The 19,164-nt window shown below is 46.7% G+C and overlaps 1 protein-coding gene across 2 annotated transcripts in view; it reads left to right on the forward strand.

Annotated features, from left to right (window-relative positions):
- Positions 1–14,880, forward strand: part of SLC38A4 (solute carrier family 38 member 4) — a 271,144-nt gene extending 256,264 nt beyond the window's left edge. For both annotated transcript variants that reach the window (XM_069629871.1, XM_069629872.1), the window contains exon 16: positions 14,389–14,880. In XM_069629871.1, coding sequence (XP_069485972.1) covers positions 14,389–14,490 — 102 coding nt within the window. In that variant the 3' untranslated portion in view covers positions 14,491–14,880. The remainder of the gene's footprint in view (positions 1–14,388) is intronic.
- Positions 14,881–19,164: the final 4,284 nt, after the last annotated feature.

Genomic DNA, 19,164 nt, shown 5'->3' on the forward strand with positions numbered 1-19,164 from the left:
CTCTTTGGCTGGCCAGGGGTTGTCCATGATATTTACCAGGGTTCCCTGCTGTTTCTCTGTGGCTGGCCAGGGGTTGTCCATGATATTTAACAGGGTTAAGTGTGATTTCTCTTTGGCTGGCCAGGGGTTGTCCATGATATTTACCAGGGTTCCCTGCTGTTTCTCTGTGTCTGGCCAGGGGTTGTCCATGATATTCAGCAGGGTTCCCTGCCGTTTCTCTGTGGCTGGCCAGGGGTTGTCCATGATATTTAACAGGGTTAAGTGTGATTTCTCTGTGGATGGCCAGGGGTTGTCCATGATATTTAACAGGGTTAAGTGTGATTTATCTGTGGCTGGCCAGGGGTTGTCCATGATATTTACCAGGGTTCCCTGTAGTTGCTCTGTGGTTGGCCAGGGGTTGTCCATGATATTTACCAGGGTTCCCTGACGTTTCTCTGTGGCTGGCCAGGGGTTGTCCATGATATTTACTAGGGTTCCCTGCCATTTCTCTGTGGCTGGCCAGGGGTTGTCCATGATATTTACCAGGGTTCCCTGTAGTTGCTCTGTGGCTGGCCAGGGGTTGTCCATGATATTTACTAGGGTTCCCTGTAGTTGCTCTGTGGTTGGCCAGGGGTTGTCCATGATATTTAACAGGGTTAAGTGTGATTTCTCTTTGGATGGCCAGGGGTTGTCCATGATATTTACCAGGGTTCCCTGCCGTTTCTCTGTGGCTGGCCAGGGGTTGGCCATGATATTTAACAGGGTTAAGTGTGATTTCTCTGTGGCTAGCCACGGGTTGTCCATGATATTTAACAGGGTTAAGTGTGATTTCTCTGTGGATGGCCAGGGGTTGTCCATGATATTTACCAGGGTTCCCTGACATTTCTCTGTGGCTGGCCAGGGGTTGTCCATGATATTTACTAGGGTTCCCTGACGTTTCTCTGTGGCTGGCCAGGGGTTGTCCATGATATTTACCAGGGTTCCCTGCCGTTTCTCTGTGGCTGGCCAGGGGTTGTCCATGATATTTACCAGGGTTCCCTGCCGTTTCTCTGTGGCTGGCCAGGGGTTGTCCATGATATTTACCAGGGTTCCCTGCCGTTTCTCTCTGGCTGGCCAGGGGTTGTCCATGATATTTAACAGGGTTAAGTGTGATTTCTCTGTGGCTGGCCAGGGGTTGTCCATGATATTTACCAGGGTTCCCTGCCGTTTCTTTGTGGCTGGCCAGGGGTTGTTCATGATATTTACCAGGGTTCCCTTCCATTTCTCTGTGGTTGGCCCGGGGTTGTCCATATTATTTACCATGGTTACCTGTGGTTGGCCCGGGATTGTCCATATTATTTACCATGGTTACCTGTGGTTGGCCCGGGGTTGTCCATATTATTTACCTTGGTTACCTGTGGTTGGCCGGGGGTTGTCCATATTATTTACCTTGGTTACCTGTGGTTGGCCAGGGGTTGTCCATATTATTTACCATGGTTACCTGTGGTTGGCCAGGGGTTGTCCATGATATTCAGCAGGTTTCCCTGCCGTTTCTCTGTGGCTGGCCAGGGGTTGTCCATGATATTTACCAGGGTTCCCTGCCGTTTCTCTGTGGCTGGCCAGGGGTTGTCCATGATATTTACCAGGGTTCCCTGCCGTTTCTCTCTGGCTGGCCAGGGGTTGTCCATGATATTTACCAGGGTTCCCTGCTGTTTCTCTGTGGCTGGCCAGGGGTTGTCCATGATATTTACTAGGGTTCCCTGACGTTTCTCTGTGGCTGGCCAGGGGTTGTCCATGATATTTAACAGGGTTAAGTGTGATTTCTCTGTGGATGGCCAGGGGTTGTCCATGATATTTACCAGGGTTCCCTGCGTTTCTCTGTGGCTGGCCAGGGGTTGTCCATGATATTTAACAGGGTTAAGTGTGATTTCTCTGTGGATGGCCAGGGGTTGTCCATGATATTTACCAGGGTTCCCTGCCGTTTCTCTGTGGCTGGCCAGGGGTTGTACATGATGTTTACCAGGGTTCCCTTCCGTTTCTCTGTGGCTGGCCAGGGTTGTCCATGATATTTAACAGGGTTAAGTGTGATTTCTCTGTGGATGGCCAGGGGTTGTCCATGATATTTAACAGGGTTAAGTGTGATTTCTCTGTGGCTGACAAGGGGTTGTCTATGATATTTAACAGGGTTAAGTGTGATTTCTCTGTGGATGGCCAGGGGTTGTCCATGATATTTACCAGGGTTCCCTGTAGTTGCTCTGTGGTTGGCCAGGGGTTGTCCATGATATTTACCAGGGTTCCCTGCCGTTTCTCTGTGGCTGGCCAGGGGTTGTCCATGATATTTACTAGGGTTCCCTGCCGTTTCTCTGTAGCTGGCCAGGGGTTGTCCATGATATTTACCAGGGTTCCCTGTAGTTGCTCTGTGGTTGGCCAGGGGTTGTCCATGATATTTACCAGGGTTCCCTGCCATTTCTCTGTGGTTGGCCAGGGGTTGTCCATGATATTTAACAGGGTTAAGTGTGATTTCTCTGCGGATGGCCAGGGGTTGTCCATGATATTTACCAGGGTTCCCTGTAGTTGCTCTGTGGTTGGCCAGGGGTTGTCCATGATATTTAACAGGGTTAAGTGTGATTTCTCTGTGGATGGCCAGGGGTTGTCCATGATATTTACCAGGGTTCCCTGTAGTTGCTCTGTGGTTGGCCAGGGGTTGTCCATGATATTTACCATGGTTACCTGTGGTTGGCCGGGGGTTGTCCATATTATTTACCATGCTTACCTGTGGTTGGCCAGGCGTTGTCCATGATATTCAGCAGGGTTCCCTTCCGTTTCTCTGTGGCTGGCCAGGGGTTGTCCATGATATTTACCAGGGTTCCCTTCCGTTTCTCTGTGGCTGGCCAGGGTTTGTCCATGATATTTACCACGGTTCCCTTCCGTTTCTCTGTGGCTGGCCAGGGGTTGTCCATGATATTTACCAGGGTTTCCTTCCATTTCTCTGTGGCTGGCCAGGGGTTGTCCATGATATTTACCAGGGTTCCCTTCCGTTTCTCTGTGGCTGGCCAGGGGTTGTCCATGATATTTACCAGGGTTCCCTTCCGTTTCTCTGTGGCTGGCCAGGGGTTGTCCATGATATTTACCAGGGTTCCCTTCCGTTTCTCTGTGGCTGGCCAGGGGTTGTCCATGATATTTACCAGGGTTCCCTGCCGTTTCTCTGTGGCTGGCCAGGGGTTGTCCATGATATTTACCAGGGTTCCCTGTAGTTGCTCTGTGGTTGGCCAGGGGTTGTCCATGATATTTACCAGGGTTCCCTGCCGTTTCTCTGTGGCTGGCCAGGGGTTGTCCATGATATTTACCAGGGTTCCCTGCCGTTTCTCTGTGGCTGGCCAGGGGTTGTCCATGATATTTACCAGGGTTCCCTTCCGTTTGTCTGTGGTTGGCCAGGGATTGTCCATGATATTTACCAGGGTTCCCTGTAGTTGCTCTGTGGTTGGCCAGGGGTTGTCCATGATATTTACCAGGGTTCCCTGCCGTTTCTCTGTGGCTGGCCAGGGGTTGTCCATGATATTTACCAGGGTTCCCTGTAGTTGCTCTGTGGTTGGCCAGGGGTTGTCCATGATATTTACCAGGGTTCCCTGCCGTTTCTCTGTGGCTGGCCAGGGGTTGTCCATGATATTTACCAGGGTTCCCTGTAGTTGCTCTGTGGTTGGCCAGGGGTTGTCCATGATATTTAACAGGGTTAAGTGTGATTTCTCTGTGGATGGCCAGGGGTTGTCCATGATATTTACCAGGGTTCCCTGTAGTTGCTCTGTGGTTGGCCAGGGGTTGTCCATGATATTTACCAGGGTTCCCTGCCGTTTCTCTGTGACTGGCCAGGGGTTGTCCATGATATTTACCAGGGTTCCCTTCCGTTTCTCTGTGGTTGGCCAGGGGTTGTCCATGATATTTACCAGGGTTCCCTGTAGTTGCTCTGTGGTTGGCCAGGGGTTGTCCATGATATTTACCAGGGTTCCCTGCCATTTCTCTGTGGCTGGCCAGGGGTTGTCCATGATATTTACCAGGGTTCCCTGTAGTTGCTCTGTGGTTGGCCAGGGGTTGTCCATGATATTTACCAGGGTTCCCTGCCGTTTCTCTGTGGCTGGCCAAGGGTTGTCCATGATATTTACCAGGGTTCCCTGCCGTTTCTCTGTGGCTGGCCAGGGGTTGTCCATGATATTTAACAGGGTTAAGTGTGATTTCTCTGTGGCTGGCCAGGGGTTGTCCATGATATTTAACAGGGTTAAGTGTGATTTCTCTGTGGCTGGCCAGGGGTTGTCCATGATATTTAACAGGGTTAAGTGTGATTTCTCTGTGGATGGCCAGGGGTTGTCCATGATATTTAACAGGGTTAAGTGTGATTTCTCTGTGGCTGGCCAGGGGTTGTCCATGATATTTACTAGGGTTCCCTGCCGTTTCTCTGTGGCTGGCCAGGGGTTGGCCATGATATTTACCAGGGTTCCCTGTAGTTGCTCTGTGGCTGGCCTGGGGTTGTCCATGATATTTACCAGGGTTCCCTGCCGTTTCTCTGTGGCTGGCCAGGGGTTGTCCATGATATTTACTAGGGTTCCCTGCCGTTTCTCTGTGGCTGGCCAGGGGATGTCCATGATATTTACCAGGGTTCCCTGTAGTTGCTCTGTGGTTGGCCAGGGGTTGTCCATGATATTTAACAGGGTTAAGTGTGATTTCTCTGTGGATGGCCAGGGGTTGTCCATGATATTTACGAGGGTTGCGTGTAGTTTCTCTGGGGTTGGCCAGGGGTGGTCCATGAAATTCACCGAGGTTCCCTGAGGTTCGACTGCGATTAGCCTGGGGTTGTCCATGATATTTACCAGGGTTACCTGTCATTTCTCTGAGATTGGTGAGGGATTGTTATGTTATGTCGACTTAAACGGCGCACCGCTACCACCACAGAGGCGGTCTCCAGGTGCTTACGTGGCTCTGCAAGAAAGAGGATGGGTGTGGTTGGTGAGGGTAGAGGGATAGGACAGGTCGAGAACCAGGCGAAACTGGCATATGTGTATGCTGGGTTGATTGTGGGCACTGGCTTGTTGTATCCGTAATGGTAAGGCCCAATGTCTGTGTTGTTTATTGTATGCGAGTGTTACTTATGTTGGGTGTGTGTTTGTGTGTAGTTTGGCTAGCCCATAGGGTGTGTATAGTACTTGCAAGGTGTGTTGGATGGGAGCAGGAGTGGGGTGGTTAGTACATTGGGAACTCTCAAAGTTCTTCTAGGAGGCTAATCTTCCCAATTCTATCTATTGATATGCGTGATCTTTACAATTCTAGCTAAAGTGTGACACCTGGCTAATGAAAACAAATCTATCTAAATGTGTTGCATGGCTAATCTTTGCAATTCTATCTAAATGTGTTGCATGACTAATCTTTGCAATTCTATCTAAATGTGTTGCATGGCTAAGCTTTGCAATTCTATCTAAATGTGATGCATGGCTAAGCTTTTCAATCAATCTACGTATGATGCAAGACTAACCTTCACAATTCTATCTCAGTGGCTAACCTTCACAATTCTATCTCAGTGGCTAATCTTCACAATTCTATCTCAGTGGCTAACCTTCACAATTCTATCTCAGTGGCTAACCTTCACAATTCTGTCTAACATGACACATGGCTATTCTTCCCAATATGTCTACTGTAGCACGTTTCCTGCCCCCACTATACATCTAAGTACAACACATTACCTGCCCACAAAGGACATCTGGGTGCAACACATTTCCTTTCCTGCAAAATACAACTGAAATCCAACACGACATCTGCCCCCTAACATACATCTAGGTGCAACATATTTTCTTCCACAATTCAGCACAAAAGCTAACTATGGAGACCAGCATAGTTCACAATGGTAGCGGTGTGAGCGTGGCTGGCTTTTCTGGAGCACTGTAATGGCTGTGCTTCTCGCCTGTATCACCTTACGGTGGCTAGTTATGGGGCACTGCACTGTTCAACACAGGGTAATTATGGGGCGGAACATAATGGCCACCTGTAGGACACAACACAGTTCAACGCAGTGGCTAATTATGGGGTGCAGCACAGTTCTATCTCAGAGCGCAGCAGGGGGATATAACTAGCCTATACCAGCAGTTCAAATCTGAAGTAGGGCTACCATACGTAATTAGGCTCAGTTCAGAGCATAGTTAGCTTGCACACTTAGACTGAGTGCCAAACATGTGTACCTTACATAATTAGGCTAGATAGGTAATAAGAGTGGTGGGATTTTAATGAAGTACAGTAGCGGTGGTTCGTCCCACCCACGCCCACATGGTGAACCATGATATTTACCAGGGTTACCTGTGATTTCTCTGTGGTTGGCCTGGGGTTGTCCATATTATTTACCAGGGTTACCTGTGATTTATCTGTGGTTGGCCTGGGGTTGTCCATATTATTAAGCAGGGTTACCTGTGATTTCTCTGTGGGTGGCCTGGGGTTGTCCATATTATTAACCAGGGTTACCTGTGATTTCTCTGTGGGTGGCCTGGGGTTGTCCATATTATAAACCAAGGTTACCTGTGGTTTCCCTGTGATTGGTCTGGGGTTGTCCATATTATTTACCATGGTTACCTGTGGTTGGCCTGGGGTTGTCCATATTATTTACCATGCTTACCCGTGGGTGGTCTGGGGTTGTCCATATTATTTACCATGGTTACCTGTGGTTGGCCTGGGGCTGTCCATATTATTTACCATGCTTACCCGTGGGTGGCCTGGGGTTGTCCATATTATTAACCAGGGTTACACATGGCTACGATAATCCCTGCACCACTTTTCAGAGGCATCCATTGGGGTTATATTGATTCGTAAGCATTGCACTGAGGCTATAGAAAGGGCATCATTGTGTCTACTGTGTACACAGGCCTAATCTTCTAATTCTCTGGTAATGTCACAAAAACCTTTGAGCTCTTCAAAACCTATTGCAAAATCCTCAACAGCGTAATACCCATTGAGGCAACTTCCCTCCACAGTCTAACAGCCCTGCATAAAGGATGTATTACAAACATAGTTGGGCAAGAGAAGCCTTTTATCCCTCAAATAAGCATACGAGAAATTAGAACCTAGGAAGAAAGTGAGGCAAGCACTCAGCCATATGAAGATTGCTAGGATCGAACCAAGTGAGGGCAGCAGACACTCACAGACAGGTGTCTAGGGTACAACCAGGGGAGGACAGCTGACAGTCACATACAGGTCTCCACAGTCCAACCCAGTGAGGACACTGGCCAGTCACAAACAGGTGTCTAGGGTAGAACCAAATGAGGGCAGCAGACCGTGACAAACCGGTGTCTACGGTAGAACCAAGTAAGGGCAGCAGACAATCACAAACAGGTGTCTACGGTAGAACAAGTGAGGGCACTAGCCAGTCACCAACAGGTGTCTACGGTAGAACAAGTGAGGGCACTAGCCAGTCACAAACATGTGTCTATGGTAGAACCAAGTGTGGTCAATAGCCAGTCACAAACAGGTGTCTAGGGTAGAACCAAGTGAGGGCACTAGCCAGTCACAAACGGGTGTCTAGTGTAGAACTAAGTGAGGTCAATAGCCATTCACAAACAGGTGTCTAGGGTAGTACCAAGTGAGGGCAGCAGACAGTCACAAACAGGTGTCTAGGGTAGACCCAAGTGAGGTGAATAGCCAGTCACAAACAGGTGTCTAGGGTAGAACTAAGTGAAGGGAATAGCCAGTCACATAGAGATGTCTAGGGTAGAACCAAGTGAGGGCAGCAGACAGTCACATAGAGGTGTCTACGGTAGAACAAGTGAGGGCACTAGCCAGTCAAAAACAAGTGTCTAGGGTAGAACTAAGTGAGGCCAGTAGACAGTCACAAACAGGTGTCTAGGGTAGAACAAGTGATGGCACTAGGCAGTCGCAAACAGGTGTCTAGGGTAGAACTCAGTTAGGTCAATAGCCAGTCACAAACAGGTGTCTATGGTCGAACTAAGTGAGGTCAATATCCAGTCACAAACAGGTGTCTACGGTACAAGCAAGTGAGGGCAGCACACAATCACAAACAGGTGACTACGGTAGAACAGGTGGGGGCACTAGCCAACACAAACGGGTGTCTTGGGTAGAACCAAGTGAGGTCAATAGCCAGTCACATACAGGTGTCTAGGGTCGAACTAAGTGAAAGAAATTGCCAGTCACATAGAGGTGTCCAGGGTAGAACCAAGTGAGGTATAGCCAGTCACAAACAGGTGTCTAGGGTAGAATAAGTGAGGGCACTAGCCAGTCACAAATGGATGTCTAGGGTAGAACCAAGTAAGGTCAATAGCCAGTCACAAACAGGTGTCTAGGGTAGAACCAAGTGAGGGCAATAGCCAGTCACAAACAGGTGTCTAGGGTAGAAATAAATGAAGGCAATACCCAGTCACAAACAGGTGTCTAGGGTAGAACTATGTAGGTCAATAGCCAGTCACGAACAGGAGTCTAGGGTAGAATCAAGTGAGGGCAGCAGACAGTCACAAACAGGTGTCTACAGGAGATCAAGTGAGGGCACTAGCCAGTCACAAACAGCTGTCTAGGGTAGGACCAACTGAGGCCACTAGCCAGTCACAAACAGGTGTCTTGGGTAGAACCAAGTGAGGCCAATAGCCAGTCACAAACAGGTGTCTAGGGTAGAACTAAGTGGGGCATAGCCAGTCACAAACAGGTGTCTAGGGTAGAATAAGTGAGGGCACTAGCCAGTCACAAACAGCTGTCTAGGGTAGGACCAACTGAGGGCACTAGCCAGTCACAAACAGGTGTCTTGGGTAGAACCAAGTGAGGCCAATAGCCAGTCACAAACAGGTGTCTTGGGTAGAACCAAGTGAGGCCAATAGCCAGTAACAAACAGGTGTCTAGGGTAGAACTAAGTGAAGGAAATAGCCAGTCACATAGAGGTGTCCAGGGTAGAACCAAGTGAGGTATAGCCAGTCACAAACAGATGTCTAGGGTAGAATAAGTGAGAGCACTAGCCAGTCACAAACGAGTGTCTAGGGTAGAACCAAGTCAGGTCAATAGCCAGTCACAAACAGGTGTCTAGGGTAGAACCAAGTGAGGGCAGTAGCCAGTCACAAACAGGTGTCTTGGGTAGAAATAAATGAAGGCAATACCCAGTCACAAACAGGTGTCTAGGGTACAACTAAGTGAGGTCAATAGCCAGTCATGAACATGTGTCTAGGGTAGAACCAAGTGAGGGCAGCAGACAGTCACAAACAGGTGTCTTGGGTAGAAATAAATGAAGGCAATACCCAGTCACAAACAGGTGTCTAGGGTAGAACTAAGTGAGTTCAATAGCCAGTCATGAACAGGTGTCTAGGGTAGAACCAAGTGAGGACAGCAGACAGTCACAAACAGGTGTCTACGGTTGAACAAGTGAGGGCACTAGCCAGTCACAAACAGCTGTCTAGGGTAGAACCAACTGAGTTCAATAGCCAGTCACAAACAGCTGTCTAGGGTAGAACCAAGTGAGGGCAGCAGACAGTCAGAAACAGGTGTCTACGGTAAAACCAAGTGAGGGCAGCAGACAGTCACAAACAGGTGTCTAGGGTAGACCCAAGTGAGGTGAATAGCCAGTCACAAACAGGTGTCTAGGGTAGACCCAAGTGAAGACAATAGCCAGTCACAAACGGGTGTCTAGGGTAGAACAAGTGAGGGCACTAGCCATAACCAAGTGAGGGCAGCAGACAGTCACAAACAGGTGTCTTCGGTAGAACAAGTGAGGGCACTAGCCAGTCACAAACAGGTTTCTAGGGTAGAACCAAGTGAGGTATAGCCAGTCACAAACAGGTGTCTAGGGTAGAAACAAGTGAGGGCAGCAGACAGTCACAAACAGGTGTCTTCGGTAGAACAAGTGAGGTTAATAGCCAGTCACAAACAGGTGTCTACCGTAGAACCAAGTGAGGTCAATAGCCAGTCACAAACAGGTGTCTAGGGTAGAAACAAGTGAGGGCAATAGCCAGTCACAAACAGCTGTCTAGGGTAGAACCAAGTGAGGGCAGCAGACAGTCACCAACAGTTGTCTAGGGTAGAAACAAGTGAGGGCAATAGTCAGTCACAAACAGGTGTCTAGGGTAGAAACAAGTGAGGGAAATAGCCTGTCACAAACGGGTGTCTAGGGTAGAACCAAGTGAGGGCAGCAGACAGTCACAAACAGCTGCCTCGGGTAGAACCAAGTGAGGTATAGCCAGTCACAAACAGGTGTCTAGGGTAGAACCAAGTGAGGTATAGCCAGTCACAAACAGGTGTCTAGGGTAGAACTAAGTGAAGGCAATAGCCAGTCACAAACGGGTGTCTAGGGTAGAACTAAGTGAAGGCAATAGCCAGTCACAAACAGGTGTCTAGGGTAGAACTAAGTGAAGGCAATAGCCAGTCACAAACGGGTGTCTAGGGTAGAACAAGTGAGGGCACTAGCCAGTCACAAACAGGTGTCTAGGGTAGAACCAAGTGAGGTATAGCCAGTCACAAACAGGTGTCTAGGGTAGAAACAAGTGAGGGCAGCAGACAGTCACAAACAGGTGTCTTCGGTGGAACAAGTGAGGGCAATAGCCAGTCACAAACAGGTGTCTACCGTAGAACCAAGTGAGGTCAATAGCCAGTCACAAACAGGTGTCTATCGTAGAACCAAGTGAGGTCAATAGCCAGTCACAAACAGCTGTCCAAGGTAGAACCAAGTGAGGTATAGCCAGTCACAAACATGTGTCTACGGTAGAACCAAGAGAGGGCAGCAGTTACAAACATGTGTCTAGGGTAGACCCAAGTGAGGTGAATAGCCAGTCACAAACAGGTGTCTAGGGTAGAACTAAGTGAAGGCAATAGCCAGTCACAAACGGGTGTCTAGGGTATAACCAAGTGAGGGCAGCAGACAGTCACAAACAGGTGTCTACGGTAGAACAAGTGAGGGCACTAGCCAGCCACAAACAGGTGTCTAGGGTAGAACCAAGTGAGGTATAGCCAGTCACAAACAGTGTCCAACACACACACAACCCAGGCGTTAAGGAGTTAACGGCGCCGTAAAAGGTGGCGGTGCCGTTAAACCCTTAACACCTGATTACGAGGTCCCTTTGCAGGTTGCACTTCAACGCCTGCTTTTAGCAGGCGTTAAAAAAACAACCCGCAAAGGGACCTTGGTGCTAAGTACGGTGCCGCAAATTGCGGCACCATACTTAGCGCCTTCCCCATTCCCATTGAGCCCTATGGGGAAAAAATGGGAATGGGGAAGGGCCATGGGGAATTACCGCCCCGCCAACCTCGGAATGGGGCGGTAATTCCCCATTCCGCCATGGCGGAGTAAGTTACCGGCATGGACCACGCCTGGGTCGTAATGAGGGCCACAGACTCACACAAGCACACCCACGTACACAGGCATAATGACCATGATGTCTTATTCATCGCCGAAACACTTTACAGAGAACATATATGCACACAGTATCACCCAACCGAAGCTGTCACTCATTTAGTGACTCCGTAAGGATGAGAAGCTGAGTTGGCCTTGCCGGGTTTCGAACCTGCGACCTTCAGAACACATACATATTGCAGCAGCTGGTGCTCAGCTCACTGAGCTACTTCCCAGCATACAGATACACACACGCATGCCTCTTCCGGTCTGATTAGTGGGAGTCCACCACAGATGGCAGTGCAAGGAGACGGGCTCCTGGGTAGTTGTGGAATAGATGTAAAGTGCATCTAGATTTGTTAGAAAGTAGTGTTTCCATTGTCTTAATGCTCAGCTGTGAATCTTCTGTGCAGGGTGCAATCTTTTCACTCTTTCAAATGCCTGATTTCTTTCCAGACGGAGGGCAAGATAGGATGGGGCACCACACTGCCAGCGGTAAATGGGCAAGGGCGATTTAGGGCACTTAGGATACTCGTGGTAGTATGCCCAAATAATGTCAGGCAAATATTGTATTGCCAGCATTTGGATTAGCATCTTTTAACAGTACTACAGTACTGTGGAGTGCTGTACAGAGCCTGGGTAGCCAGCATTTGTCTGGACTGGCATCTTTTAACAGTAGCGCAGTACTGTGAGGTCTGGTTGTTTGTCAAAGAAGTTGAAATGATGGTGCTTTCAATACGTCTCATATCATGAACATGTTTTATTTTAAATGCATAAACTTAAAAAAACAGCCCGTCAATGCAATTAAAGTCCATCTCATACATACAGAGAGAACAGTATTCAAATCCTATACACTATTCAGCAAGGTTTAAATGTCCATGAACCCCCAAAATAATATTAATACTCTAAGCCAATAAACGCCAGATAGGAGACCAGGTTAGGGAGAAGGAAAGACGACTGAAAGATAAACAACACAGCACTCATAGATATTAGACATTACGTTCGAGGAAAAGAAGCAAATCTCTTTGGATATTGTTTTTTAATACTTTAAGAAACAAGACCTCTTTTGCATCTGCTAAAGATTTAAGATCAGAGACCCACATCTTGACTTTAGGTTCATTATCAAATTTCCAAATTCTGATAAGTACCTTTTTGCTAGCAAAAGTGATAGGCATAAACTCTGCCTCCGATAGCCAGACACGTTTCCTGTACCTCTTGAAATCCCAATGAAACCAATACCTTTGTCTTCACAGTGTGCATACCCAATATTAGTTCAGTTCTCTTCAGGCTGTGTTTCCAAACAGTCGCTGACTCTTGGACACTGTAGAAGAATAGCTAATCTCCCAGTGGAAGTCCTTGACTGGTCAGATAAACTCACAAAGGAGGTCCTTCACTCTTGCACATGGCCAGAGAAGATGAGTTCCTCACCCGACAGAGGTCTTTGACTCTTGGGCATGGCCACATAAGATAAACCTACCTCTCAGTGGAGGTCTGTGACTCTTGAACACGTCCACAGAAGAGGAGCTAATCCGCAAATGAAGACTTCTGACTCTTGGTCATGGTCACAGAACATGAGCTAATTTCTCAATGGAAGTCCTTGACTCTTGGACACTACAGGAGAAGATGAGCTAATCCCCCAATTGAGGTGCTTAACTCTTTAACACGGCCATAGAATATGAGATCATCCCCCAATGGAGATGCTTTACTCTTGGAAACAGCCATAGAAGATAAGATAATCTTCAAATGGAAGTCCTTGACTGATGAGATAATCCCCCCCCCAACAGAGGTCCTTGACTCTTGCACATGCCCAGAGAAGATGAGTTCCTCACACAATGGAGGTCTTTGACTCTTGGGCATGGCCAGAGAAGATGAGTTAATCTCTCAATGGAAGTCCTTGACTCTTGGATACTACTGCAGAAGATCCTCTAATCCCCCAATGGAGGTTCTTGACTCTTGGACATGGCCAGAGAAGATGAGTTAATCTCTCAATGGAAGTCCTTGACTCTTGGACACTACTGCAGAAGATCCGCTAATCCCCCAATGGGGGTTCTTGACTCTTGCACATGGCCAGAGAAGATGAGTTCCTCACACAATGGAGGTCTTTGACTATTGGGCATGGTCAGAGAAGATGAGTTAATCTCTCAATGGAAGTCCTTGACTCTTGGACACTACTGCAGAAGATCTGCTAATCCCCCAATGGAGGTTCTTGACTCTTGCACATGGCCAGAGAAGATGAGTTCCTCACACAATGGAGGTCTTTGACTCTTGGGCATGGCCAGAGAAGATGAGTTAATCTCTCAATGGAAGTCATTGACTCTTGGACACTACTGCAGAAGATCCGCTAATCCCCCAATGGAGGTTCTTGACTCTTGCACACAACCACAGAAGATAAGATAATCGTCCAGTGGAAGTTCTTGACTGATGAGCTAATCCCTCAACGGATGTCCTTGACTCTTAAACACGACCACAGAAGAGGAGCCAACCCCCTTACAGAGGTTCTTGACTCTTTGACACTGCCACAGTAGATGAACTAATCCCCCAATGAAGACCATTTACTGTTGGAGACGGCTAAAGAAGATAAGCTAATCCCCAGAGGAGTCCTTGGGAGATCACCCACAGTCTTATTGCTTGAGGATCATTTGCATCCTTCCAACTCTCAAACTCTATCCTGCATTTTTCTCTAGATTGCGAAATACATTTGACACAAACGGCCATAGATTTGACACTTGATATTAGGCAGGGGTGATGCCATTAGGAGCATGAAGGGTCAACCAGTTCTGGATAGGGAGTTTCTGAAGTCACCAGCAAGTATCCTGAAAATGTTTTCCCTTTTGTGGTCCTGTATTCATCAATTTGCACCAATTCTCACTTGAACTGACACAAAACAAATGATGTGCAACTGAAAATGTACTTTTTGATCCAATACAATATTCTGGTCAATGTGATAGTCATTTATAGAAGACTGTGACACCTTGTTCATCCATGGATTGAAGCATTATTCACAGGATTTAGCTAAACTGCTGTATGTTCTCCCCTCATGTTCGTCAGTGCTTGCTAACCGTGCCTTCTTGGTTTCTTCGCTTCAGGCTCTTGTTTTCCTAATCGTTGGCATGATCTTCATGATTGGCAGCATGTCCCTCATCGTCATCGATTGGATCCACAACTCTGCATCCTCCAAACATCACTAACCCAGGGCCATCAACATCAATGGCTTTCTATCTACCGGAGATGGCAGGGGGGCGTCTTTCTTCAAAGGCCGCCATAATGCTTGGTACAGAATGCTATTTCAAGATGATGGCGCGAGAGTCCAAAGACTGAAAATCCCGCCGACCATCACTTTAAATACGCCAATGACTGAAACATCAGACTTTACTGAGGATCGTTCTACATGGATTGAGAACCAGAGGTGGCCATTCCCATCGGCGGGATCTCCAGCGAGGAGTAATGTTTCTGCGGCTGGATACCTAATGGCTGAGAAGGAGTGGGATGAGGGTAGAAGAGGATGTAAATAGTCATCACAGATAGCCTTTTTTCATTGTTTTGATAACACTGACTATTAATGTAACAATTTGCAGTTGCCAAATTTGGTCATGTGCCTTTCTCTCACTGTGAATTATGGGATCTGGTTGTGATACGTCCCCTATTACTCGAGTTGTTTTGAATTCTCAAAAGTGAGGAAACAGTACCCGGCCAGGATGCTGTATCGCGCCCCATCTGACAGACGGCTGAAGAAGCACCGTCATGCCTTCATTTAAACCACAATTATGCACGCCACCACATTTATACAGAAATGATATTGGTGCTGGGTTGACAGTTTTGTGTATAAGATGCCTGTGAATGGGGAGCACCGAACAAGCCCCTCCCACATGCATACCTGGTCTTCCACGGTAGCTCACAGACACAGCAAGGGTGCATCGAAACACATGTCAGTGTTAGTCGCTAGGTTGTATATTCAGTGCAGGAAACTGTGGTTTGATATCTATTTATGTATATAACTCTTATCTGTAATGATCAGATGTTAATGTATGATAGCCCCTTAGTTTTTTATATATATCTTTATATGTGTTTGTGTGTGCTTTGAAGTGTACTCTTAGGTGTAGGATTTTTCATATTTTAAGGAAACATGTTGAGTTGGTGGGTTGCAAAACAGATATGTGCATTGCTTATTGTAATTGCTTAGACCTTGTATCCACAAAGCCGTGGTCACATCTGTGTAACATTCCACACAGAACAATCTGAGTATACAGAAGGCCCTGTTGAACCCCTTGTGAGCTGCTAGTAAAGGTCTATCTTATGAACCCCAACATACTGCTAGGCCAGACCACTTATCACATGCATAAGCACTTTTTTAAACACACAATTCAGCTGGATCCTGTTTTAGGCTTTCAGCACAACACACTTGTGAATAGTGATGGACACCCTAAGCATGTCCTTTTCAACAGCTCTTCATGCCGCACACGCAACAGGCCGTAAAATGGCTGCTTCGCGGCATCGCCACTTATTTCCATTTGGCTATTTTGTTTAGACTTCAAAATAAAAGCTGGGGCAGACTCTATCTATGTTCATACTACTGGAGCCACCCTGGCAGGAATAGTGGCTCTGAACAGCTGCCAATGAGTAAATACCTCAAGAATGGCCAGCCCAAAATACGGCACACCCTAGTGGCATGCTTCTAAGCATGGCACATTTTCTGTAAATGTAATTAACTGAATTCGAAAAAAATGTATGCTTGTAGCACTAAATATTTATGATAGCGGATGAAATCCTATAACAAACATGTTTAATGTTTGTAGAGTTATGTCCAGGAACGGTTGTCCTCTGCTCAATCACCTGGGTGGTTCTACCTGCCTGGGCTGGTGATGCCATCCGGGACTCAGTTCCGTACAACATTTCAAGCTGCCCCGAATTAAAGTATCACAACTATTTTCTACACAGTATCAAAAAGTTTACAGGAGAAGCATCTACTCCGGCCAAGAAGCAGATTAGCAAAAGTACCTCAACACGTTTCGCCCAATGACTAGGGCTTAATCATGGCAACACATACATGCAATGGCGAGAAGTAATACATAGAAAAAACCAAAGGGTAGGGAAGGCCCGAAACCCTCATTCTAAAGGCTAATATAACTCAATATTGTACAAAATCAGAATGAGGGTGTCATTTGAATACAGGATAATTATGTATTCAAGCTTTATTTTTCTTTTTTAAGAGCCGCCATAGCTGACTTTTAATCATATTAACAACACATTATTTACTCAATAAAATCATGATTTGAAAAACATCACAATATACATACATATAAACAAAACCTCTTAAAGTGCAATGTGCAACTACTTGTAATTGACTGCTGTGATCCGCCGCAAACTCCTCAGGGGAAGAATGAATGGAAAGAAAAAGGGAATGGGGGAACAAATACCTCCCCCACCCTAAGGCGTAGGTCACCAGTACAACATCACCCACAGTCAGAACACCTACACATGAAAACCTGAAAGTCTACTAGGAGAGACAGCTGGGGAACCCAGTGTCTTCCAAATTCTGATGGGTTTCTCCCAAGGGTTTGCCCTTCCTCCTAGCTTCAACACCTCTCCTACTTAGGAAATGTTTTCTTCAGGACTGGTTGTGCATAGAAGTAGTTGAATCTGGGAATTTCAAGTGAGTTCCAGATTCCTACAGAGTCAGCTGGCACCTAACTGCACCATGAGGGCCCTACGGAAATCAGCCGTTTCGTTAGAGGAAATAGACTCCTAATGCCAATGAAGGAAAAATACACTTCCCGGCGGGAAATGTATTTTTCCTTCAATTAGGAATGTATTTCATGGTGCAGTTAAGTGCCAGCCTACTCTGTAGGAATCTGGAACTCCCTTGAAACATTGAGCACGCGTCCACAATGTGTTGGAGACACCGCAGCGGTTGAGTGACTGTTCCGAATTCAACTACTTCTATGCACGATTGGCCAAGGACAACTAGTCCTGAAGAAAACATTTCCTAAATAGGAGAGGTGTTGAAGCTGGGAGGAAGGGGAATTCAGTTACACCCTTGGGAGAGCCCCATCAGAATTTAGAAGACACTGGGTTCCCCCGCTGTCTCTCCTAGTAGACTATTAGGTTGTTTTATGTGTGACACTTATGTATAGGTGTTCTGACTGTGGGTGATGTTGCACTGGTGACCTACGCCTTAGGGTGGGGGAGGTATTTGTTCCCCCATTCCCTTTTTCTGTCCATACATTCTTCCCCTGAGGAGATTGAGGTGGATACCAGTAGTCAACTACAAGTCATTGCACATTGCACTTTAAGAGGTTTCGTTAATAGGTATGTATATTGTGATGTTTTTCAAATTATGATTTTATTGAGTGAATAATGTGTAGTCAGGATAATTACAAGCCTGCTATAGCAGCTCCTAAAAAAGAAAAATAATGTTTGAATAAATAATCATGCTGTATTCAAATGACACCCTCAATCTGATGTTGCAAAATATTGAGAAGTAATACACAGACATGGACTCTGTTTGAAACGTCCCAGGTTTTACATTCTGTGATACGTGCAATAGATACGTCTTCCGGTTATGCTCTCTGATTTCGAACAGGAAGTGATGTCATTGCCAATGTTTAGCCTGTGATAAGGCCTGGAGGGGTCTTAAGGATTCTCTGCCTTACCGTTGCCATATCTTACCAAGCGTATTGATGCACTGGCCTGAGCCCAGGTTGATGCTATTTTCCATGAATAGCTGCACACGGGAAATGTTGATCAAGGTGGATTTCAACCCCTACGTCCATGTATAGCAGTACAGTTTTACATTGAAAAGAGTATATGAAATTGTTTCCATTTCACATGTCTGAGCCACAACCACTTTCAAAGTCGAGGTCTTAGCTAAGAAATGCACCCTGGGGTGTCGCGCGTGTCTGCGGGCACAATCAATAGGGTCCATGCGCAATCCCTTGCAGGTGCACCTCTTCCTTGTGTAGTACAGATGTTTGTTCCCCAAACACTTTCCCACATGGTTTGGCACCATGGGACCTTTTTTACAAAAACTGTACAAATATGTATAATAAATTAACTTTTCAACTTTTGACTCCTTAAACTATGATATGAGTGGATTGCAACAATGTCAATGTCGTGGCATGGGCCTCTTGGCTACCATGTTTCCTTTAAAGGATGCCAGTGTTTTGTCTGTGCCCATCTTTAGGGGCAGAGGACGTGGGGTTTGCCAGCACGGTGCAATTGTGAAACAGGCTGCTTAGTGTAATTGCATTTGAGGTCCGGATAGCTTACGCCAGCAGGCAACTCCAAAAAAAAAATAGCGCTATAGGATAACATGTTTCAGGCGAATTGGGGGTTACCTGTAACCTCATTAGGATCTTACAAGCATTCTCATTCACTTGCCCCTTTTGCAACCTTGGCCCATTTGTTGACCATGAGATATCCCCTACTTTCCCTTGTAGGTCTTTTTTTGATTGCGTCATATCGGTCTGCTAAACAGAAACCTACAATTTCTTATAGAATTGTGGAATTCTATAGATTAGCACCCCTAAAGACAGAAATATCCCAAACCTATTATGTTTCTAGCTGCATTCAGGCAAATTAGGAGTGTTGAATCCCAATGTTTTATCTGCATATAACGAAAGTTTTCTCTTCGTGGCAGATGAGGTCTCGAATGATTTAAGACTACCAATATTTGGCCCAGAGAGGCCAAGCCCCCACCACCCAGACCCCAAGATCCTCTGACACAGAGTGGGAAAGTCAGGATGACTGGAGTGAGTCTGTTCTTTGCATTTTTGTTTGGTCATACATAGCACAATCTCAATAAGAGAGTAGACCGGATAGCCAGCAAACTCTGCTTCGGTCTTGATGGTAGTCCCAGTCGCCAG

The sequence above is a fragment of the Ambystoma mexicanum genome, chromosome 12 (genome assembly GCF_040938575.1).
Source record: "Ambystoma mexicanum isolate Mex_15411 chromosome 12, UKY_AmexF1_1, whole genome shotgun sequence".
Taxonomy (NCBI): domain Eukaryota; kingdom Metazoa; phylum Chordata; class Amphibia; order Caudata; family Ambystomatidae; genus Ambystoma; species Ambystoma mexicanum.